This window comes from Orussus abietinus, unplaced genomic scaffold (genome assembly GCF_000612105.2).
Source record: "Orussus abietinus isolate OABI.00-Male unplaced genomic scaffold, Oabi_2.0 scaffold6, whole genome shotgun sequence".
NCBI lineage: Eukaryota > Metazoa > Arthropoda > Insecta > Hymenoptera > Orussidae > Orussus > Orussus abietinus.
Genome location: NW_019396002.1, coordinates 2,421,998 through 2,445,968, shown reverse-complemented (window position 1 = coordinate 2,445,968; position 23,971 = coordinate 2,421,998). Strand labels below are relative to the sequence as shown.

General features: G+C 49.1%; 2 protein-coding genes across 5 annotated transcripts; one reads left to right on the top strand and one right to left on the bottom strand.

Moving 5' to 3' along the window:
* Nucleotides 1–1,863: 1,863 nt before the first annotated feature.
* Nucleotides 1,864–17,089, top strand: LOC105694237 (MOXD1 homolog 1). Its single transcript, XM_012414709.1, has 10 exons — nucleotides 1,864–3,134; nucleotides 13,587–13,739; nucleotides 14,128–14,304; nucleotides 14,405–14,491; nucleotides 14,840–15,029; nucleotides 15,467–15,732; nucleotides 15,826–16,244; nucleotides 16,321–16,520; nucleotides 16,603–16,733; nucleotides 16,864–17,089. The coding sequence occupies exons 1-10, from the start codon at nucleotides 2,187–2,189 to the stop codon at nucleotides 17,023–17,025; spliced, it is 2,733 nt and encodes a 910-aa protein (XP_012270132.1). The 5' UTR covers nucleotides 1,864–2,186; the 3' UTR covers nucleotides 17,026–17,089.
* Nucleotides 17,090–17,231: 142 nt separating this feature from the next.
* LOC105694238 (glycylpeptide N-tetradecanoyltransferase 2) lies at nucleotides 17,232–23,571 on the bottom strand. Of its 4 annotated transcripts, none has more exons than XM_012414710.2 (10): nucleotides 23,058–23,148; nucleotides 21,752–21,860; nucleotides 21,356–21,505; nucleotides 20,574–20,812; nucleotides 20,296–20,506; nucleotides 20,085–20,201; nucleotides 19,824–19,994; nucleotides 19,567–19,747; nucleotides 19,213–19,476; nucleotides 17,232–19,022 (listed from the first exon to the last, which is right to left on the bottom strand). In XM_012414710.2, exons 3-10 carry the CDS (start codon nucleotides 21,430–21,432, stop codon nucleotides 18,864–18,866), a joined length of 1,419 nt encoding a protein of 472 aa, XP_012270133.1. In that variant the 5' UTR covers nucleotides 21,433–21,505; nucleotides 21,752–21,860; nucleotides 23,058–23,148; the 3' UTR covers nucleotides 17,232–18,863. The 4 variants fall into 4 exon arrangements, with proteins under 4 accessions (XP_012270133.1, XP_012270135.1, XP_012270136.1 ...); XM_012414712.2 differs by having other exon boundaries at nucleotides 21,772–21,860; XM_012414713.2 differs by lacking the exons at nucleotides 21,752–21,860; nucleotides 23,058–23,148 and adding an exon at nucleotides 23,449–23,571.
* Nucleotides 23,572–23,971: the final 400 nt, after the last annotated feature.

Genomic DNA, 23,971 nt, shown 5'->3' with positions numbered 1-23,971 from the left:
GCTTTCTCATAACGAGAAATGAAAAATATAATTTTCGGAATTAAGAAGAAACAAAAATTAAGGGGTGAGCCACCCCTCACAGGCCTTACTTTGGGTGGTGGTTTCACCCCCTTAAAGTGTTTAACGGTAGATTAAAAAAAAATACGTGTCGCTTAGTTTTTAGTCTACTATAACATATTATAAAAGAAATCAAATCGGAGAGATCTACCTGGGATACCTTCCTTAGACCTTGCGATCGTCTCGAGCCCTCCCGTTTTTCTGCGTTCGTAATTTCGAGCGAACTGCGTAATAGTCGCCGTATAAGCGATCGATATACCTCGAATATCGAGAGAAGTATACCGTTTCAACGGCAGCACTGCAACGCGATATACTCGGACGCCCCGCACGTGCGTAAGTTCTCAACTCCCGATTTCCGGAGCACTTCAGACCGTCAGACCTGCGACTCGGATTTCTGGTCGCTTCTGAAACGGACCTGATCGTGCCTGAAGCCTGTAATTATTTTAAAAAGGTTGAACAAACGAAATAATGGCTAAATCGCACCCACAAACCCTTTTATCCCTATTTCCGTCTGGTAACAATTACAACTTTCGTGTCAAATCCCAACTAAATAAGAAATATAAAAAAAAAACTCGCCGAAGAAAATCGGCATTATTAGAGAAGAAGACATAAATTTACATAAATTTAAGCGAAGCGTCGTAAGTACATAATACGCATTGCCGTTTATCATAGGAAATTAGAGGTCAATCAGTTATCAAAGAAGGAAATCGTTTCACTGATTTAGCCCCTCGGTTAGGACGTTTCAAATGATATCTTTCTTAATTTAATACCCACAAAGAGCTTTGAAACCTAGGAAGGGAATGAAATATCTATAGAATGATAATAAGGGGAAGCTACTAATATTAAGATTTAATTGTATTAATAGTGAGAGACAGGGGACGTATTAGAGACTTTGACCGAGAACGTTTGCTTTATAGGGAAGAAGTTTCGAGTCCATTCCGGAAGTTCTACGCAGTTTGTGGGTCAGGATTGAGAACCACTGCGCGACATAAGGGCGCGTGCCAAGGGCTCGCATCTGCTCGCATCTGCCATCGGCGGTTTTGCAGGGGCACCCCTCGGCTGTTTCCAGTACGACACCAACGTCCGTCTCCGGTTACAAAAACGCTTCCGCAGGAAATCGTTCGAGAGAGTTCCATTCGAGTTCGAGTCGCCTCCGAGAAGCGAGTTTTGGCCAGGAAGTGAGGTTAAGTCCCATTCGAAGAGGGAGGCTCGGCGCGCGCGGACAAACGTCGGCCAAAAATTCGGATCCCTAATTAAAACCAATTAAATCGTCGCACCTGGCAGGCCCATGCTAAACATGACCAGGGTGCTAAACATACCTGTCTCCAAAGTCCCCTATCCATTTCAATAAATTCCACATATCCGACCAAGATATACCCATAAAGATAGCCGAGCAGTTTAGCGCAACGTATAAACGGCATTTTATTCCGCCTCTTAATACGGAATAATTTTCCTATATTTGCACGGATAAACATAAACTCGTCGATAGGCGATCGCCCGCAGTGGTAACGTCTACTGCTTGGAGAAAAAGTCGCAAAGTCGAGATAATAAGCAAGTCCCATGGGCGTGCGTCGAGGCAAGGTGCGCGCGTAAGAACCGAAAAGCGGTGTGGAACTTGTAAGGAGATCGCTGCATCGGTCAGTCGAGCGGGCCGTGCTTTCCGCTGTAGCTGGGGTCTAACGGGCGCCGCGGATTGGGTGGCGCGTAGCCCAGGCCCCGCCCACTGGGTCCGAGATCGGGAGTGGGGGGCCGGCCGGCAGTACCCCAGGTAAGCAGCTGCGCGGGCAGTCCACAGGGGCTGCCGGGTGTTTAAATTAGTCCCGGCCGGTCCCTGGTAGTAGCGGAGCAACAGTCGCGTGCGGTGGATGCTCGGGACGACCATGTGCACGCCGATCGACCCGTAACAGTGCCGAGTGAACGTATCGACCTAGTCCGATTGATCCTCGAAGTAAGGGCCTTACCGTACACTTAGTTACCATCCCGTCAAAGCGGAGCCCGATTTCGGGAGTCATGAGAAAAAGATTGCGCCCACGCCAGTGATCCCATGTACGGGATTGGGTCTCGATAACTCGACACTCGGGAATTGGGAACTCGAGCAAATGACATCCTGAGGGGCCCAATCGACGAAGATGTTGCTCTTCAGGGTGGCTCTGATCCTCTGCACCCACTGGGTGGCGAGATGCGACCTTCTCGATCTCTACGTGCAGCACATGGACGAAACGATGAGGACCGTGGCTTTCAAGAAGAGTCAAGAGAGGAGAGTAAGGCCCAGAGCCCGCAGGAGTCTGATAGAGGACCCCCACAAGGGTTTCGGCTACTTCAAGAAGCAGCGGCTGGACGTCGACGAGAGCTTCCGGTGGAGGCCCAAGAAGCATCCGCTGGCGAAAGAGGACGGTCTAGAGTATCCCAACCAAGGGGAGAAGAACCCGAGCCCCGACCAGCACGAGTTATTGAATGGGGCCCGTAAGGCCCAGGGGGCCCAGGGGGCCGCAAGGAACTCCAGCCAAGCTCCCCCGAAACGGTACGAAGGGGACCTAGGCTTGGAATATTCCGAAAGGTATTTCGGCCTGGCAGAATCCGAAGAGTACCTTCAGGAGTTCCCAGGAGGGGCCCGTTCCCGAAAAGGGGGCCCCGAAGAAGACACCGAGTCCCAGATCGAATTGATCCGTGGATCCTCGTCGGAAAAAACCGCCGGGTCCTTGCCAGGGCCTGCTTTAAAGCGAGACCCTAAGTCCGGGGGTAGGACCCCGAAAAAATTCGTGCCCGCGAAAGGGCCCAGAATCTCGGGTTCCGCTCCCGCTAAGGACCCAAAGTGGGACACGATTTCGAGGGACGGCATCCTGGAGAGGCCCCGAAGACGAACGAATGACCCCAAATTTACTCGACGCGAGGTCCTTGATGACGCCGGGGACGTCATCCTCGAGTGGGACCCTTCGGATGACGACCTTGTCGTGTTCAAGGTTACCGCCAGGACCTTAGGCTACGTGGGGATCGGTTTCAACGAGAAGAGCCACATGAAGGGGGCCGATATACTCCTCGCGTGGGTGGACGACCTCACCGGCGCTGTCAACCTGTTGGTAAGATCTGAGATCAATATCTATCTACTCACGCGGGGCCCGTAATGGGCCCCGTTATCGATATCAATGATGCGCAAGACCTTTTTTTTTATTGAAAAGGTTGATCGGATAATAACGTTTCACGGACACGCTGGATACCATGGGTGTAATAAACACAACGGCAATATTTGAGCCTTAACAGTGGCAAGCAATAAAGGGTGGAAAGTAGCGTGGGAAATTCATAACCAAATTTTTTTTTCTTGCGTAATACGAGTCCGGCTTGCGTAATATGATTCTAAGGTCATTGGTGGTAGAGAGTGTCCGGGAAACGGAGAAAAATCGGCCATGCTTTTTTCCCATCGGGCCCTCGAAGGGCCCGACCGCCGGGCCTGTGCGTGCAGCATGTGCGAGGGTAAAAAGGGGCCCGGGGGACCGGTAAAAAAGAGAGGACGAGGAAAGAGGCGAAGAGTCTGAGGAATTAAAGGAAGATTAAGAAAGCCCTTGGCAGAAACCGGCGCGGGGTGGGGCCCGGGGCAGCGCGGTCGGCGAGCGTCGCGAAAACAAAAGGAAGGACGGGCCCCGGGCCCCTTCTTCGTGTGTTGGGCCGGAGTCGAAATCGGGGGACCGGTTCGCCCTCTCGCCAGATCGACCGATCGATTGTATTAATGAGCTGCGTTAATTGGCCGCCGTTCCTGGCGATGAAGCCGTTTCGGGGCCCAATCCGCGAGTCGAGAAAAGGGAGGAGGAGGAAGGTTCTCTCCAGAAATTCGGCGATACGAAAATTCAGAAGTTTTCCTTCGATCGAGGACCGAAAGTTTCGATAGCCCGCTCTCGCGACCCGTTTGTAAAGTTACCGATAAGAAACAACATCGGGCCGCAATTAAGGGCCCTAACGAGCCTGGATGAGATCTCGATATCTGCACTGGCAGAAATGCAACGAAAATCCCAGGTTGTCGAGAATCTCAGAGGCGAGCTGCCGGAACCGCAGAAATATTTAATTGGGATTTCGGAACGCTCGAAAGTGGGAAAAAGAATGAAAGGAAGAGCGACTAGTATATGAAGGGAGGGGGGAGGGGGGGAGGAGGAGGTCTGGGACCAACGTGGTGGAGAACCTGCTTGACCGGGGCTTCTCCGAATTCCTAATCTTAATTAAATTTATTTCCATTACAAGTTGGTTCCCGCGGGATATCGGGATGTGAGAGAACTCGCTCTCGGGCCCGTCCCGAGGGTTAGTTCGTCCATTACCGGTCCCAAATTTGCTAGGCAGATTTAAGGCCGTCGGAAGCCACCGATCAACGAAGGGTTCCCTTCCACTCCGATCAATGGGACTGGTCGCGTATTCTCGAATTGCCTATTGCGAGCGACACTGTCCGCTTGTGGGTTGATAAAGGCCCCGTATTGTTTTCACCGTAAGGCCCAATTCGAGCGACGCTCATTCCAGGTACACGAATCTCCTTCCTCGTGGGCCCTCCTCGCTTTCCTTCCCTAGCAAGGTCCACCTTCTCAACTTTACCCCCACTGGTGGGACTTATTCCAAGTTTAAGGCCCCGCAAAATAATCGAGAATCCACCGGTCCCAAAGGAGTCCCAGCACCGGGGCATTCGAGTTTTACACGGCGAATTCCTCGCCTCAGTCCCCGCTTTGTCCGCGATCCTCCGTCCCGGCCCGAGCAGGAGTGGGGGTAAGGCCCCGGCTTAGGGAAGGGTAAAATTAACGAACGACGTTCCACGCGGCGAGATAACGTCAAGATATATTTACGTCTGGACCGTACCGAGGAGGTCCGGCCTTTCTTTCGAGACACGATCGATCTACCCGGATCCTTACTCCCTCGGAATTAAGCGCCCGGCGAAATAGTAACTTAGGGGCCTTAAGGCCCGGCCGGCCGATCTAATGGCGATCGGAGGCCGGCAGATACGCGATCGCGTCACCAAACACGAAACTCCTCCCGGTAACGGGAGAAGGCAACGATACTCCTTTGCCAGAAGGATTTATGGTACTCCTCGGAAATGCCTTTAGGCCCCTTAATTGATTACCAGGTGGGCCCTAGAGAAACGACCTTGCGTCGACAGCTGCAACGGGGAAAAATATTCGCAAACATTTTTATTGAAAGAAAAAAAAAAGAAAAAAAAATCGAATGAACCTTGTAAACGCCCTACAACTCTTAGGGTCGATTCTGTAGAAGCTAAACATCCTGCTAGTCCATAAATAGTACACTTCATGGCACATAAGGCCCCAAAAGAGTGGGGTTAGGTTAGGTTACGACTTACAACAAACCGACGTAACGAAAGCGAGAATCCTTCGGAGCGGAAGTAGGGACAGGGGACGTAGGTAGATTTTCATTCGAATGAATAAATTAACGGGAATTATGGCGAATTAAGGTAGTATGTGTCGTAGTGATGTCACTGGTAGTGGATAATTTCCCAGGGCGTGCGATAGAGAGACGCGAGAATTGCGTAGCTCAGACGCGAGTAACAGTCGATAGGGCAGCCGCGATGGAATAAGTGAGAGCCGTGGGGTACGGCAAGCCACGTTGGGTCCGCGGGCCCCAGTCAAGGCCTCCAGACATTGGCCGGGCCCCCCGTCGAGGGGCCCATCGCGAATCCTCGGCCGTCAGTCGGCCCCGTGGAGAGAGGGGGGCACCGGGACAGACGGACGTTCGAGTGCAACGGTGCATGCAGAAACGCTCCCTCGCGTCCCCCCTTCAGATTTTCCCTCGACATTTTTTGCATTACCCTTTTTTATGTCCCCCGACATGCCCCCAACCTGCCCCACGCAACCCCGAGACGATGAGAACCCTGTCGAGGAATTTAAGGGACTCACCAGGCGTAGCATTCGAGGAAACTTTCGTATCTTTTGTCGGGACATCTGAAATTTCAATTCTGGACCACCAGGGATAGCATGTGAATTAAGGGGGGGCGGAGATATGAAGCAGAACGCGATAAATTTGGGTCAGGGGGTCGGATTGTTGGCCTACTGACTTTTGTCAGGTCACGAGGTACTGTTAGGTGTATTAATTGCAAGAGCAAATGCACGACTGCAACGATTTGCAAGGTTTAACGGACGCCTTATTAGAGTGTTCATTTTCTTCGTCTTCTACCCCCAAGGTGGATAGATCGTGTTAACATTAGGGCTTTACGCGACCCGCCACCTGTCCCCCTTAAGTCTCATTTAGCTGACTGGGGAGACAGATTTGTAGCTTTATCCAGGACTTGAGTTTATAGGCATGTTAGAAACGCTCCTTTTTGGGGCCCGGAGATACGATGGGGGGAAATAAGGCCGCCTTGGACAACCAGTTCCGTGTGATAGGTCGAAGGTTGTCACCGGCCGGACGGTGACTCGACCCGAGTACCGCGAAAATAAAGTGCATCCAGGTTATGGGGTCGAACGACGACCCACTGGCTTCGGATGAATACCACCGCGGATTAAATATGGGGGTATACTGAATGTCGGTATAGCTAATTAGCAGTTACGAAATATGTCACAGGTGATACACGGTACCCCGGGTAACTCAATTATGTAAAAACGTAATCGACTCGACGTGATCCCTCATTAATATGAACCCCCTCTGACAGGACTTCAACGAAGGCGTTAAAATCTAAAATAGCTGACGATTATAGAGCCGGAGACTCGAAAGGTCAGAAGGTGACACCGGGTCTTTTTACGATGGAGAGTTCAAGTTTGATCCTAGGTTTGATCCTACGATCGATCGGCGAGCAGGCAGATCCCTGGGTAAGCCGATAATGGCGACCGGTACGGGGCCCTCTTTTTCATACCGAGTCCCCGGAACGGTATATCGCGAACGCGCAGGGAGGAAACTCATTAACATACCGGGAGACGACATCGGGCCGACATAATCCAACGTATGATTTACGGTTTCCAAGCAGAGGAACCGGTTCACCGGTCAAATAAAATACATCCTCCCGTATATAACATTTGTACCGGCGAACGAACCTGAAGAGGTCCCCCTTTGCCGGCACCCTCTAAGCCGCACCGAACGGCTCCAGTCAACCGAGCACCCTTTGTTAGCGAATTGAGAAACTCCTGAACTGCCAAAGGGAAAAGAAAGAAAAAAAGAAAATAAAACAAAACAAACGAGAGGAAGCAAGACAAAAATTATACAGCAGCGTGTGGTGCCATTTCAAAAGTAAGGCCAAAGGCTGATTGTAACCAGAGCTGCCTAAAGAAATGTCGATTAAACTTGCCCTGCGGTAACGTGACAGACTTTCCCGTAAACTAAGTCGGTAATGTACCAGGGTCTCGCAATATCGGCATAATTATCCAGGCTAGCTAACTCGGTAGAGCACGAAACTCTTAATCTTGTAATAATAACTCATAAGCACGAGCCATGCACCTCTATACGAACCCCACATCATTCTTCTTAACTTCTGAATGGTGTCAAAAATACGCGATAACTAAAGCGCCGCAACATCGCCGTCTTAATGGTCTAATTGCGGTAATGTGACTTAAACCATTCCGGCAATTAGTCTCCGACGTTTCATTAACTCCCTGTGAATATCCCGGCTAGCTCAATCGGCGGAGCACAAGACCGTTAATCGCATGATTACAAGGTGGAGTCGTAAAGCATTCCATTATTCAACCTCCAGCATTTCACTCTCCTTCACTTCCGAGTGACATAATAAATATCCCGGCCAGCTCAGTCGGCAGAGCACGACATGCTTAACCTCAAAATAACAAGTCGTTTACCATAAATCATCCAATTGGCCGCACTCGACGTAACGCGCTCTCCCTCGTTTTACCTCAAACAGCATCAAGAATATCTCGGCTAGACGAGTCGGCAGAGCACGGGACTCGATCTCGGAATTACGAGTCGTTACCGCGAGCCATTCGACTGACCAGATCCGCAAAATCCCGCCTCTTATTTGCCCTACAATTTCTCCGCGCTCGGACAAAAGGGGAAAGATGACGGGGGAGAAAGGAAAAAAAAAAGAAGAAAAACAAGCCCACGGAGCGAAAACTGGCGGCCAATGCCGCGGACTACTGCCTCCTAATTACTAATCAGCGCTTCCCGCTTCGCGGCCGTTCGAAAGAAGCCAATCGAGCTTCCTGCACCTCGTCCGGCCATAACCTCACATCGACCACTACCATCAATCGCGAAGCGAAACAACTTCACGGTCGAACGTTTCCCTTCGTGACTGTTGCCACCTAAGAACTTCCTCGGTTCCCCGAGGTCTCGTTCTTCCCGTTTCCCGGTAGTACTTCCCTTTTCGCTCGCTTTCTTCGGGAGCGTTTCCCCCCGCGGCAAAGAAGCCCCCCGTCCACGAGCGTTGCGGGCTTTTTCGACCGTTTCTTTTTCTTTTCGATCATCCCGCGGAACATTGACTAACGACGTCGAGACTCGCGGGTTAATCGGCATCAAAACGCGAGTAATGGTTGCGCACGCGGGGAAGAGTTAGGTTAGGTTAGGTTAGTTTCGAACCTACTCCAGCTTAATCATGCCGAGGTTATGTTCGCGTGTCGGATACGCAGTACGTGGAAGCCGAAGTCGGAAGAGACCTTTAGTTTACCCGGGTTGAGGTTATGTGCGCCGCTGCGTCCCGGGAGCGATTAACCCAGGGAAAGAAGCGGTTAATGCCGGCTTCCGGAAAACCGCAGGAATAGGAAGAAACGTCCTACCAAGTCCCACCCAAGGTCCAGCTCTCGTCCACTCTTTTCTCACGTGAGCCCTGGCGGCGCTCGTCCCGACCCTTGTGTATACAGTCATATTGACGGGCGCGTATACCTCGTTCCTGGCGACGCCGCCAGGAGCGTAAAGCCGCGTTTCCAGTGCCCCCTAAGTCCGACCAATTAGAGCGGCTGCGGGGCCCGTGCGCTCGTAACGCGAGGAAGCGGAGAGAACCTGATATTTAAGTAATTGCCATAAGCCCGAGAGGTGAGTTCGGCTCACCGAAGCACGAAACCCCCGAAGAGCCTGGGGAGGCCTTTCTTTTCTTCCTTATTCCAAGCCTCCTTCGTCCTTATCCCTCGACCTCGGATCGACACGAATTGGATTACGTTTGATACGCGAGTCAGGGGTGACATGGTTCTGCGATACATATATCTGCACACGTAAATCTGAACGTGTGACCGTTGTCGGGGCGTTTAGTGCATTCCTATTGGCGTCTTCGGGAAATCCCTCCACCTGTTCATGAGAGACTTTAAGGCGATATGAAAGGGTCATTTTATATGCACGACGTAAGAATATCAATGAAACTTTTCTCCAAACTGGGTGCACCGAATCATCTGAAACTTCACCACGTGATTGTGGGGACCCCGAGGAAGAACGCGATGCTTATGAAATTTCATTTTTCTCTAAAAGTATGTATTCTTGGTTTTAGTCTGAGATGGATAAAAGAAAAATTCTTATCAAAAATGATATTTCATGTGCATCGCGTTCTTCCTTAGGGCCTACATAATCACGTGCTGAAGTTCCCAACGATTCGGTACATGCAATTTGGAGAAAAGCTTTATAAATACTTTGACGCTTCATATATATAGAGTGGCCCTTTCATATCACCTTAATCCACTAATTGTTCCGTCAGTTAAACGTAAAACAAGGACGAGATAACTCCCCGAGTTCGGTTAAAGTAATCTTAAACGTGTATCTATGTACTTAGGGACGCCATTTTCTCCCGATTCTTAGTCCGCTGCTGTACGAAGTTGGAATTGTTTAAGCATATATACTTAGATATACGTAAATGATGGAAGTACGACCTTTCCGAGGGATCCCTGAAATATCTTTCCCGAGGACGAAACCCCTTTATCCCGAACGAAAGACCTTCGCATCAGCCGGGTTTCCAGCTGCCGGTCTACCAGGTGGTAAAAAGAAGAAGGCAGAGCTACAAGGAGAGCTGCATTCGGCCAGAAGAGCGAGACGAAAAATGCGGAATAGCCGGGGGATAGAGGGAGAGGGTATCAGAAGGAAGGCAGAAAGATTGGGAGAAAGAGAGGTTAAAGTCGAGGCATGGCAAGGGGGACAGAGAGGGAAAGAGACTCCTCGAAAACACCTGGCTACCGTTCTCGAAGTGGCGCCTCGACCGGCGTCCTCATGAGAAATTCCTTCCTTTTTCACATGGACGTTCCATGGGAACCGCCTTCAGGCCCCGAACACAAAGGATAGATGTCCTCCCTTTTCTTTTTTTTTTTCTCGGACTAGATCGATCCGGATCCCTAAGGGACGCGGGAACATTTTCCGAAGCTGACCTCGTGCGCCTCTTCGAAGCGACGCGACCTGCCGCCATATTGGTTCAATTGGAACTTACGAAAGACAAATTAGAAAATTCGTTATTTTAGAAAGAAGAAAGAAAAGCTCAGGAAGAGAATCAGCTAATTTATTATTATCGCTGTTCTTCGCGAGCCAAAATAACCAACGCTGTTTCGCGGGAACATTTTCCGAGGCTAACCTCGCGCCTCTTCGGGCCGACGTGATCCGCCGCCATATTGGTTCTCTTCGGACGTACACAGAAGACAACTAATCCATTATTATCGCTATTTTTCGCGACCAAAGACAACCAACGCTGATTCCTACCCGAACCAGAGTTGCAGCTTGCTATAACTAATTGATACAGTTTCCCAGCGGGATGTTTTATAATCGGATAATGAGCAATTTAATTTTTCCCCTCTTCCTCGGCGCGACCGGAGATGGCCGGATCCTCTATTAAACCGCGGATTAGCATTAATTATGACGCCTCTTTCCGCCATCGCAGACCGCGTACTCCACTTCTTGCAGGGTGGACGTCGATCGAGCGATTAGTGGCGACCGGGGATATTACTTGGACGGATATGACGTCACGGACGGGAGAATAAGTTTCCGTTGGATCTCGTCGGGACTGGTTTCGGCCGATCGGTTAGCAGATTTTCGCAATTTATACGATAGAATGTCGATCTAAGATCCGGCCCTCGCGGCGCGATCTGCACCTATCGGCGCCATAACTCGAGATTGGCGTCAGCCTATGAATAATGAATGTTAATTTAGAAAAAGGAATTATCCCTCAGAATGGTCCCGGGAACGTGTGAACGCGTTTCGAGCTAACTCCTCCTTTGTGAACCCCGTGGACGTTAAAGAGAAGTTGAAGGTTTTCGCGCCATGAAAGGGGGATTATTCAGGGAAATTAACGAAGTTCTCAGGAGCTCCACAGGTGCGTTCTCACACCGAGGATTCTCCCAACTACTTCGGCATTAATTAACGCCTTTATGACAGAATTCCGCAATTAACGAACCGCCGCCTCGACCTCCCTCGGCGTTTCCGTATCTCGGCTCGAATCGGACTTCCCCTGGATTAGTTAAAACCGATAATAAATGATAAGACCTCATCGACATCCATTTGCAATTATAGAAGGACCATAACCTCCTTGATTGCGTACGCGAACGGAAAGGTACATGTATCGATCACCAGGGACGCGGGGGGAGAATTAATATTAACAAGACCATTTGAAATTGAAAAGCTGCCTCCTCGTTAGGTTGCACGTAAAAATCTATTGGGATAATCGAATGCATCTTTCAGTTTGCAAACTTCCTGCCAGCGGATTAGATAACCTCTCGGAGGTCTCGCGGATGCACTTGCGGCCAGCTGGTCCAGTTAGCACCCGGGCTGATCGCTCTCGCGTGGAATTAATCAGATCGATCGATTAATTATGACCAGGTGAAAATCAATGATAACCGAGTCGCAAATCGCTGCCGGATGGTATACGCGCCGAACGAGTCGGCATACCGGACGACTCGGACCTGTCCGGGATGCGCTCGGCGGAACCGAGCGAATCCATGCGCCATGACGACGGCAGTCGGTAATTATTTGGATTCATTACGCGCAGGAAGGCGACTTCCCCTCGAGGCTCACCGTTCGGAATCCTGCTCGCCTACGAGTGGGCCCAACGGACCCAAACGGACCCCGGGCTTTTACGGTCACGTGCCCCGGCGAGCCTGCGTTTCGCGCCAAGCGCACAACTCAAGGGAGACGAGGTTGCAAACGCGTAAAAAATTATCTGCACGCAGGAAAAACTGGAAATTCATTGGATCCTTCGCTTAAAACTTGCAAGAGAGGGTGACTTGTATGCATGTTAGAAAAAAAATTGTATTAAGGGTTTTGGTTAATGGGATGATTATTTTCATCATAATGGATAATTGTCCTTGGAGTACAGGCCCAAGGGACTTAAGTGGATCCCAGGAGTTTATGTTCACTTGCCTCGGGGGACCTGCATTTCGCGCCAAGCGCACAACTCAAGGCAAAGAGCTTGCAAGCGCGAAAATTCGGACTGCAGATAGAGAAACCTGGAAAGGACCGATTCGAATTTCCATGAATGGACGATTCGCTCGCATGGTTTAGGCTTATCGTTAATGCAGTAGGGGGTTCTTTTTTTTCATTTCAATGGGTAATTGACCTTAGGGGAATTGCGCGCCGAACGGAGCAGAACAGACCGGGGATCTTTACGGTCACGTGCCCCGGTGAGTTTGCGCGCAACGAGTTTGCGTTAAACGCCAAGTACAGAAATCGCTAAGAATCTCGGAAAATAGAAAACGGAATCGATTGCATTCCGATAACGTGGAGGATTTGCGAACAACCTGGCGGAATGTTGTGAATTAATTCAAGAAGGCCTCGCGCTCGTTTTGGAGCGTTTCCGGCGTCTCGCAACGGACGACTCGTCCGATAGGTTGGTAATGAATTATGCGATCGAATATCCCGCACGATATCTGCCCGATGAGTTGAAATGGGCCCAGGGCTTGAACGGCCACGTGCCTCGGACGCTCGCCAGCACCTGCTCCTAACGAGATTGCGCAGCGCGCCAAGTGCACATATCAATGTGGATATAAAATTAGCAAATTGATCCAGATACCTCGGGAGTTTTGTCGGCGGGGAACTAGTTTAGACAATCCAAGACCTACAGCCTGGCAGGATGCCGTGAATTAATATTATCAGCACTTTGCGTTTGTTTTGGACAGCCTCCTGCCAGCTAACCCGGCGCAATTTGCGGTGGACAACTTCGCGGAATGCCGCCCGCCCATTTGATATATGATTAAACTCGTTACGCGTTGAATTATGTATTATGTAATCAAATACCCCGCGAGAGCTCCACCACACGGATCGCTTAATTTAGTATTTCAATCATTCATATCGTCTATATATTTTAAGGGGTAATTGTCCCGGTGTGAGAGGCGAAGCCCGAATGAGCCCGGGGCCTGATACGTTTGAACATAACGAGACGGCGTTGCGCGCCAAGTATATACGTCAACGGGGAAATAAGGGAGGCAATTGATAGCGATCTTTGAACTGGTCGAAGCAATCAGCGAGGTATAACTCCCAAGAATCTTGCGAATTGCGTTTGCTTTGGGCTATTTAGCTGTAACTTATCCGGTAGGATAAGCTGGGGAGTGTCTAGTCGGAGCGCGCCGACATGTTTCTTCCATTACTTGATCTTTGCTGCCCGGAAGTGAAAATTTCATAACGTACGACTCTAAGTATCGATTCATTTGCCGTTACAGGATTCCCACGGAATCGAGGAAACGAATGGGACCCCAGTGACCGATAATTCGCAGGACGTCCAAATTCTGGAAGGGTCCCAAAACGAGACCCACACAACGGTGACGTTCAGCCGGAGTTGGCAGACCTGCGATCCCCAGGACCACCGACTGACGGTAAGGCTCGAAAATCATTCCGGCCCCCGAAATGGGGCCCAACCCCGAAACGAGTCGAAATCGAGTGCGAAATTTCCATCAGAGAGCCCGACGATTCGTTTAGAGAGTCGCCGTTTGCGAGTGTCCTGGGCCGAAATTTATGCCCGGGCCCCGCGTTCCTGGGCTCGATGCATGTCCAGGATTCTCGCGAAGGTATTTTTCGGCGGGCCTTCCGAAGCTGCGGGATACCACGAATTGCTCGCTGGGCCCGGGGATGAGCTGTTGGGCCCATTAAAATATTTCTAATCGAGTCCCGCGGGAGCTGAAACCGCGCTTCTCCTCTCTGGGCCTTGCTTTGTTCGGCAACCCGCCAGGCCCTAAGTTCTCTCATTGCTCGACTTCGTTTCAGGGCGACACGGTGCGAGTACTTTGGGCGCTGCACACAACGGACCCAGAATTAAACACTCCCTTATGGCACGGGGAAAGACGCGGAGGTCGGGCCCTGAGACTTAAGGCCTCGGCTCCCCACCCGCCGCCACCTAAGGACACTCCTGACCTGCGACACTGGGATGTCAAACTGAACCAGGTGAGCCTAAAGCCCATCTCACTTATATCCAGAAAAGGGCCCGAAGGGCCAAAATCTCCCTGGGTCTCGATTTTATCTTAACCCTGCCTCGAATTTACAGTTCGCCGTTTCCGACGACTCGGACACGGTCTATTGGTGCAAGATCTTTAAGGCCCCACAGTTAGCGAAGAAGCATCACATGATCGGCGTAAGTATCCTGACCCTAGATCATTATCCTGAGCGCCGTGTTCCTGGGATTCCTGTCCCATTTTGACATCCGGGAATGACGAATTAGTTGGGGGCCTCACGGGAGTACCAAGAATGCGCAGGTGGGGCCTTATCCCCATGTGCTGCACGGATCACGATCGTCCGTGCTTCGCGACCGGACGTCGTGTTCAGCCGAACGATTGCGGAATGAGAACTAGTTTTCCTGCCCCTCCCGAGTTACCGAGGCGTCGCCTGAGGCCCAAACGGCGCTGCCTATGAATGAATCTTCTAGGGCCCCACGTGGGCTCGGCTCCCACTACCGGCTAATGAGGCCCTTTTCCTCTTTCAGTACACGCCGCTTGTCGAGAAGGCTAACGAAGACCTTGTGCATCATGTTATCCTCTACGAGTGTGCTTCAACCGCCCCCATTTTGGGCCTACACGCCAGGATCGTCGGGTCCCCATGTTACAGTCCCACCATGCCCAGAGAATGGGACTCGTGTCTTCAACCAGTCCTTGCTTGGGCTCGAGGAAGCAGAGGTACGGCATCTTTCACCCTCTATCGTCGATCATCATCGCATTTCACCACAGTTGTCGTAAATTCGAAATCAGCGTCGAGAGCCCTAGAGTTTCGACTTGTCGGCCTTTTGAACATTTTGAAATTGGAACCCCCTAATGAAAATGTTTTAATCTACGGCCCTCGAACCAGGGAAGACGTCTTTTATCGTTTTCTGATGTGCATTAAGTTCTTCAAATCCCGTGAGGAAAATTTCGTTACGTACGAAGAAACGGAGCGCAGTGGTTAAGTGTGATTGAAAAATATGAAACTTCATCTATATTGCTACTTCGTCACAGTAAATAGCGACGTTATTGCGGCGCTTTTAAAAATTGAGACATCAAGGAAACGGCTTAGATGAAGCGGACACCCCACCGGATACGGCTTCCTGTATTAATAGCTTTCCTTTTTCGTCGCCCAGGTGAATGGCTTCCTGACCACGTGGGGATCCCTATAGCGGAGCACCGAGAGGGCTCTTATTACATGCTGGAGGTCCATTACAATAATCCGGGCCTGAAGAAAGTCGTGGACAGCAGTGGAGTCAGGTTGCACCTAACTCCACAATTAAGGCCCCAGGAGGCTGGGATCCTTATAGCAGGGGTCGCTGTCAGCCCCCTGCACCTGGTGCCCCCCAGACAGAAGGAGTACGCAACTGCTGGGTACTGTACCCCCCACTGTACGAACACGGTAAGCCCCTTTAATAAGGATTATCCGTTGAAGAACTTTCTTCGAAATTTCCAAATCGAATTAAGCACTGATGGAAACGACATCCGTTTAAAGATGTTCCCCAAGGAAGGCATCAACGTCGTGTCCGTGGTCCTTCACTCTCACCTGGCAGGGAAACGCCTAGGTCTGAAACATATTCGTCAAGGCAAGGAGCTACCCAGGATAGTCCAGGACAACCACTTCGACTTCAACTACCAGCAATCCCACACTCTGGAAAAGGAAGTAAAGATACTTCCTGGTGACGAATTAGTGGCCGAGTGTGTGTATGGAACTTTGGACCGATCCAGACCCACTTTGGGAGGATACGCAGCCTCCCAGGAGATGTGCCTCGCCTTCGTGGTTCACTATCCAAGAACTCCCTTGGCGGCTTGCTATAGCATGACACCCGTCAAAGATTTGTTCAGGACCTTGGGAGTTTCCAGCTTCAAAGGAGTCACAGTGGACCATCTAGAGAAACTGTTTCTCACAACAGGGTGCGTATCATCTTATTTCACGACAACGGACGCAGATTTAAATTCGATTGTTCATGGGATTTTACGCTTTCTTCAGGACCGATTCGGTGACGCTGCCTTCGACCACTCAGCAGCAACTTCCGGTCTACCCAGCTACTCGACCAAGTGAAGATGTTGATGCAGATCTCGTTAAGGAAGCGGAGTCTGCTCTTAAGGCAATGAGAGATTTCTCGGATGAAAGAGAAAGCGACAACGTCTTCGCCAGACTAGTGATTGAAGACCCTGAAGAATTCCGAGGTAAACTATCACGAACACGCGATTTTGATCTTCTTCTTTTTTTTTTTTTTTCAAGAAAATACTAATTTCTTCTTTTCTTTAGGTCGCACTCTTGCAGAACATATGTTGGCTCTACCTTGGACAGAAGAACTGCTAGCTAGGTCTATCGAAAGGAGCCTCTACCATGGGAGACATATGACTTTCTGTAGAAAACGAGACGACAAACTTGCTCTGGTAATTTCCTCCGTTTTTCTTTTTCTTTTAAATTGCACTATGGAAAGTACTAATTTGCAACGACCATTTGATTGAACGCGAAAACAGATATCTCTTTACTGATAATTACATTTTATTCAATCTTTTCCAGCCTGCGGATATTCAGAACTTCCCGAATTTCACTGCTTTGCCAGAAGTTAACGACACTAGCTGCAGTGAATTCCAAGTCACATCCGGTTCCGACGTTCCTGGCTTTTTCGTCAGTTTCTTTATCTTGACGACAAGCTTATCACACTGGCTTAGCTTCTTTTAAACCGAAAAGAGGCCGGCTAGTGCTACCCTGTACATTTTTCTTTCTCTGAAACCTGTAAATTGGCTGGAATTAATTTATTTAACGACCCGAAATAATGTAACTCGCAACGCGGCCGTTCGAAACGGCCGGCAAAAAGAAAATGCGAAGTGCAACTTCGCGCCTCGGTTATGGAAATTCATTAATGTTTGAAGGAAAATCACTTTCAATTATTTCTATAGAAAAAAGTTTTACTTTTAAAGTACCTCCGGATCTGTATATTTATTTCCTTCGTGTTATCGAGTCAGTAACGTTATTGGAGATCTTTAATTCAACGTATTTAGGCATTTAAAATGAAAATAAATTAGCAAAGGGGTAAGTCACTGTTATATCTGGAAACTCGTCATAGTCGACATGTGCCTTAAATATATGTTATTCCTTAAACGTATCTGGAGGTACTTCAAAATATGCATAGATATATTATTATTACACGTGTAAATATATTTATAAGCAGCACCCCAGTGGTGATCCGACCACAGACACAGTATAACCGCGTACTTTTCATTTTTGTATAAAAAATTAATAAACGAAAGTCACACCGTAGAAGGCATTCTCAACTTAATAAGGTTATAGTGTCTCAATTCCTCGGTAGTATAATGGTCAGTATCCATACTGTGTTTAACAAGTACTATGTGGAATGACGTTACCCAGAATTCTCAAGTAATTTAATCATTTTAACGCAGTTTTTTTGTTGTTTTCGTTTTTTTAAGAGAATGAACTTGACGGTAAATGTCGTTTTACACCCTCCAATTTATTCGGAATAAATGTTCGACAATGCTTGCTCTTGCCACGGAGCAACTGCTCTATTGTACTTTCCACGCCTTCTTCGCTAACTCCCTAAGACTCAGATTTTACAAATGTGAAGAAATATTGCTCGTTTCTTTCTGCAATGACTATCACACGTGTTTAATTGGAATAAATTCATTAGTATCACAACGTACCGACTGTCGTATATGTCTACCACAGATTAAGTCAACATTCTAGAGACGACCATGATTAGATTAAAGAGCATCGCTAGTATTAAAGACCCTTCAGTTCGCTATCTTTTCCTGGGTGTAAAATGACACTGGCCTCGACATTACGCGGACATTTTCGATTCGATTTTCTTTCTATAACAAAATAAGGGTTTCCCCGACAACTAAGAAAAGGTTCCATATTAGAGAAATCAAGGAAAACTCCCTAGCCCACTGCGTACGACCGCTTTTATTAAATTGTCCAAGGTCTTCCGGTTCACTCGCCTTTCGGCATGGATTGCTCGTTTCTCTGGCCAAGAGGAAGAAAAAAGAAGGGAATTTGAAGTCAGGAATCGAGAGGACCCGTCGCCTCTCGCGGAAACTCCCGAGCCTCTTGGATTGTTCGTCTCTCGTGACAATATATATCTACAAACGTCAGCCTGCCCGAAGAGCCAGGCAATTTTTTTTTGCAGTACCTACCATGCATCCAAAATCCGATGCACGTAAAAAATCATGAGAATATATACACACACATGTATATACTTTCGAACAGGAGGGACATACGATTTATGTCGCTTCCAAGTTTCGGCTTGGCGAACTAGGACGTTCTCACGGACGATGAGAACGCGATGCACTCTTCCCCTCAATTTGTCCCCGTCAAATCTGCATATTTCTACTAATCACGATATCCAGGGTTCTCCGAAACCTTGCGGCTTCGGAAATCTTTTAATCGGCTCTCCTCGCCCAGACGTGAACACCCTCGAGCGTGTCCTCTCTCTCCCTTTTTCTCGCTGCGGCGCGCTGCAGAAATGTTGCCTGCGGGAAAGAATCGTCGATCGGTACCACGATCTACTGGAGAACCAGACCGATTTTTCCTGGAGTCATGCTAGGGCAACGCCAGTTGTACAGATAGTACTGCAGATTCCCGTCCCCGATGCCAAACTTCAGGGCTTCGAGGAATTCCTTGTTATCCATCAGGTCGAGAGCGTTGAAGACATCGAAACCCAGCTGTAACGGAAAAATATCCATTCTTACCGTGACTCAAAGATAACCCTTTATCACTTGAGTTTACATAAACTGGTTTACGATTCATGGTTCACACGGCTTATCATATTTAGTCAGAAAATAGAATATTTATAAGCTCAAGTGGTGAAGGTTACTTAAATATCATTTATCACTAGATTTCCGTCAAACCTACGTTTTTGGCAGATATTAGGGCGTCGGTGATAAGCTCACGCCAAGGTGTTTTGGTAGAAACGTTGTAAAAGCTATATGCAGCTTGAAGGGTCCTGTGCGTTTGGTGATGCATCACTGTGCTGGGCAAGGTATAGTAGCTCACCATATCGGTGACCGTGCCGTTGTTCTCCACGACGAAACTGTTGATAATTCCGTTTTGCGGAAGGAACCAATGCTGGAACTCATCGATGGAGAACACCGGCGCTAAGTCGAACTTCTCTAGATACTGAAACGAATGACAAAGGGTATTCCTAACAAATGCAAGTAGTTACACCAGGAAAAGTCACAACTATTACAGTTAGCCGTTCGAACCTACGTCCTTTAGTATTTGGTGAGCCTGAGGCACATCTGTGTAAACCATTTTCCTGAAACCAGGTACTTTGGTGTTCTCCGGCAGTTTGTAGAGCTTGAGCGTCCGTTGCATTGTCATGTTGCGAGATAGGTGGGAGAATTTAATCTCGATCAGCTTCTTCGGGTTGAGCGATCGGTGCCAGTACCTACACGCATGGCAGCATCGATAAGAATTAGTAAGTTACCTCTAGGTCAAAATGTACGAAAAAGATCGTTATTAACCTGCACGTGGCAATGGGTTTGGGCAGTACAACGCCAGCGGTGTACACAGCTTGGAAGATACCCTGAAGATTTACTCTCCTCGTAATCTCTCGAATCAACACTGGTGCTACTCTTTTTGATCGTAGCTTCTTGTGGACGCAAAGGAAATTGATCTCCACCATTTTCTGGGTACTGAAAGTTGCATCGATATATAAAGTATAAAACTCAAGGCGATAAGTTTTTCTGTTTAGTCAGTTTATAATTTATATGAAGTTAACTTACTGATTATAAATACGCATGGTGGCTGGGATGGCAGAGATGAAACCGACTAGTCGACCACTCTTACTCACTCGGACTCCACAGCGCCAGTCTTTGCACCAACCAGGAGGTTGCAAAGCCCTGAAGTAAATTAAAATGAATCATTAGATATCGTCTACTTCATAATTCACCGTTTTTTTGTGTTTACAGATTTAGTATTATTATTTGCACGTACCACTTCAAAAAGTTTGGTGGGTAGTCGAACCTGAACATGGCATCGTCATCTTCAACATAATTCTCAGAAAGTAATGAATACAACTCTGCCAACACTAGCGGATCATCTAGGTTTAACGTATCCCACTGAAAGCCTTCTGGTAGAGAGTAGGGCTCCGCTCTGATAGAAACTTTATCAGGTTCAATCGGTTCATTCAGCACGATCTTCTCATCTAGGAAATGCAATAGAACAGTGAAAATTCAAAATGTTCCTGTCACTAATTATCACTTTGCACCTACCCATCTTAGGTACTGGTTGAGTGCTCCAAAATTTATACGGCTTCTGCATCGCTTCTTCCTGAGTCTTGGCAGGTTTCTGTTGTATGTTGAACACTTCCATAGCCATCCGAATGTCCTTTATATTAAAAATGCTACATCTGGCACCAGACATGTCAGAGTCCTCCGCATTACTCAGCTCTTCGTGGTTTTCACCACCAGAGTTGGCAGCCTGGTTTTTCTTCTTCCGATTTTTCTTTGAACTAAAACATTAAACATATTGTAAACTATACAATATCCCATACCACTGCGGCACTATCAATGCTTAATAAATCAGTACCCTGATATAGCAAGTGAACATTTTATCAAAAATTGTACCGAGTAGCAAACATTAAACAAAGGCTGATTCTTTGCGGTACAGCCTTCTCTGGAAAAGACTAGTCGTATGTACAATTCATTTAACTCCTTTTGATTTATGTCTTTGACAATGACATTCACCATTCATAAGATACATGCACATCGCTGTCAATTGGTATGAGAATTATACGATTGCACAATGGATTAACTCAGAGGAACCTAATGCTGCAAAAGAGAACTTTTTCATCGGGAGTTGTTCTCTATTCGACATATTTATGGGAAACATGTGTGCTCGAGATGTGTGAAAATTGTGAGGTCATGTGTACTAGGGACGGGCTAGTCCTTGACGGTGCCGGGCCTTACTAGGACGGCGAGGAGAGTGACCCGGCCGGGCGGGCCCATCGAATCTAGGTTAGGAACCCAGCACTCGACGTAGCCGTCGCACTCACCTTTTGGTCTTCGCATCTTTATCGACGATTTCTTCCTTCTTGGTGTCTCGTTCCGCGACCTGGCTTTTCTCCTCCATTTTAAGTATAGATTTTGCCAATGCGCACGTTCGTTGCTCGCACTTCTAGCGACACAACGCGCCGCCTGGCGAACTGCAAAGGGAAGCAGATCGCAGTTGAGTCATTGAATGAGTCGCAAAGTGTGATCCACATAGATAGCATACGCGGCACAAGAGTGACGCTCTGAACATAGTCAAAACATAGTCTGCATTCATATACTTAATGCACAGAACTATCGCCACTATCGAGTACAGCAATATGCCACGTAACAGCATGTAATTAAAATCGAGATATCTATGATCAGGGCGTTTATTACGTATTTTTGACGAGAGCGCTCACTTCTCGCACTTTCATCTCACGTGGGTTTATTCGCTGTCACATGTCACTTTGTCAGGATCGACGGTGAAGAGAGACGGCGAAGGATCATTTCGATTATACTTTGTCGATTCTACATTTAAATGGATGCGTGTTCTTAAGTGCAGTAGAGTGCCGGAGAGTTGCCGCAGAGTGCCGCAGAGTGCCGGAGAGTTGCCGGAGAGTTGCCGCAGAGTGCCGCAGAGTGCCGGAGAGTTGCCGGAGAGTTGCCGCAGAGTGCCGCAGAGTGCCGTAGAGTGCCGTAGAGTGCCGGAGAGTGCCGCAGAGTGCCGCAGAGTGCCGGAGAGGGCCGGAGAGTGCCGGAGAGTGGCGGAGAGTGCTGGTGAGTTGCCGCAGGGTGCCGGAGAGTGCCGGAGAGATGCCGCAGAGTGCTGGAGAGTGCTCGAAAGTACCGGAGAGTTGCTACAGAGTGCCGGAGAGTACCGGACTCTACGGGACTCTACTGGCACTCTACGGGCACTGTAGGGGACTCTACGGGACTCTACGGTACTGGCACTCTACGGGTCTCCACGGGACTCTACTGGCGCTCTACGGGCACTGTAGGGGACTCTACGGGACTCTACAGGACTACTCTACGGGACTCTACGGGACTCTACGGGACTCTACGGGAGGGACTCTACTGGCACTCACTGGCACTCTACGGGCACTGTAGGGGACTCTACGGGACTCTACGGGACTCTACCGGCACTCTACTGGCACTCTACGGGCACTGTAGGGGACCCTACGGGACTCTACGGGACTCTACTGGCACTCTACGGGACTCCACGGGACTCTACTGGCGCTCTACGGGCACTGTAGGGGACTCTACGGGACTCTACGGGACTCTATTGGCACTCTACGGGACTCCACGGGACTCTACGGGACTCTACGGGACTCTACGGGACTCTACGGGACTCCTACTGGCACTCTACGGGCACTCTACGGGACTCTACGGGACTCTACGGGACTCTACCGGCACTCTACTGGCACTCTACGGGACTCCACGGGACTCTACGGGTCTCTACAGGTCTCTACGGGTCTCTACGGGACTCTACGGGACTCTACTGGCACTCTACGGGACTCTACGGGCACTCTACGGGCACTCTACGGGCACTCTATGGGACTCTACGGTACTGTACGGTACTCTACGGGACTCTACGGGACTCTTCGGGACTCTACTGGCACTCTACGGGCACTGTAGGGGACTCTACGGGACTCTACGGGTCTCTACGGGACTCTACGGGACTCTACCGGACTCTACGGGACTCTACTGCACTTAACAACACTCAACTGCACTGTAGAGCCTGCGATAAGGCTCGGAAACATTTGAAAAACGCGCGAAAACGCTTGACAAATGTTCGAAAACGCTCGATAACGCTTGAAAACGCTCGAGAACGGTTGAAAAACGCTCGATATCGCTCGAAAACGCTCTAAAAACGCTCGAAAACGGTCGAAAAACACTCGATAACGCTCGAAACCGCACCAAAAAAACTCTAAAAGCGCTCGAAAACGTTCGAAAACTGTCGAAAAACGCTCGATAACGCTAGTAGGAAAATATAAAAATCATACGCGAAATGACTCGGCTTATATCCGCAGTTAGATAAGCCTCGGGAGGATTTTTCGCAGTATTCGACTCTCACGCATACTCGTCGAGTGTAGCGCGGAACGCACATATACTTAACATGTCGACCCGTAGCTTAGCGCTTGGCTGGTTGGGACGCGCGAAGATTTTTAGGAGCGATCGCCCTCACGCAGATTCGCTGCATTAGAGTTCCGTACGCGACACCGACGCGTGCCCCAAAGCTCCGCATCACGTCGACTTCGAGGCAGCAATGTACTTAATAGTAGTAAATAAGTAGATAAAGTCAAATGGAGCGTCACGAGTGTTCTTCCCTTACCATCACGAGTACGCGAGCCGCCAACGGCGACTGGTAGATGGTACCGCCATCGCGAGTGCGCGAGCTCCTATCAGAAATTCGTTGCGCCGCCCTTGGGGGCAAAAAACCGTGAAAGCTAACGTACGAAACCAGAGGGCAGCAACAGGATGTGATCGCACGATCCTGCCCGTGAGCAATCTCCCAACTCATCTCTGGTTAAAACATGTTTGTTATCACAGTGATGAGGAGGATTTTGTAATTGAGCCGCCATGGGGGGGGGGATCAGGTGGCAAGTGCATTAGCCGTCCACATCCTCCACCGGGGGACA

Coding starts and splice junctions, on each gene's coding strand:
- LOC105694237 (XM_012414709.1), top strand. CDS start 2,187: ATGTTGCTCTTCAGGGTGGCTCTGATCCTCTGCACCCACTGGGTGGCG. Junction 15,030..15,466: donor TTGGGCTCGAGGAAGCAGAG/GTACGGCATCTT, acceptor TTCGTCGCCCAG/GTGAATGGCTTCCTGACCAC. Junction 15,733..15,825: donor CCCCCCACTGTACGAACACG/GTAAGCCCCTTT, acceptor ATCCGTTTAAAG/ATGTTCCCCAAGGAAGGCAT.
- LOC105694238 (XM_012414713.2), bottom strand. CDS start 21,432: ATGGAGGAGAAAAGCCAGGTCGCGGAACGAGACACCAAGAAGGAAGAA. Junction 20,507..20,573: donor TCAACCAGTACCTAAGATGG/GTAGGTGCAAAG, acceptor TGCATTTCCTAG/ATGAGAAGATCGTGCTGAAT. Junction 19,748..19,823: donor AAACCCATTGCCACGTGCAG/GTTAATAACGAT, acceptor CCATGCGTGTAG/GTACTGGCACCGATCGCTCA.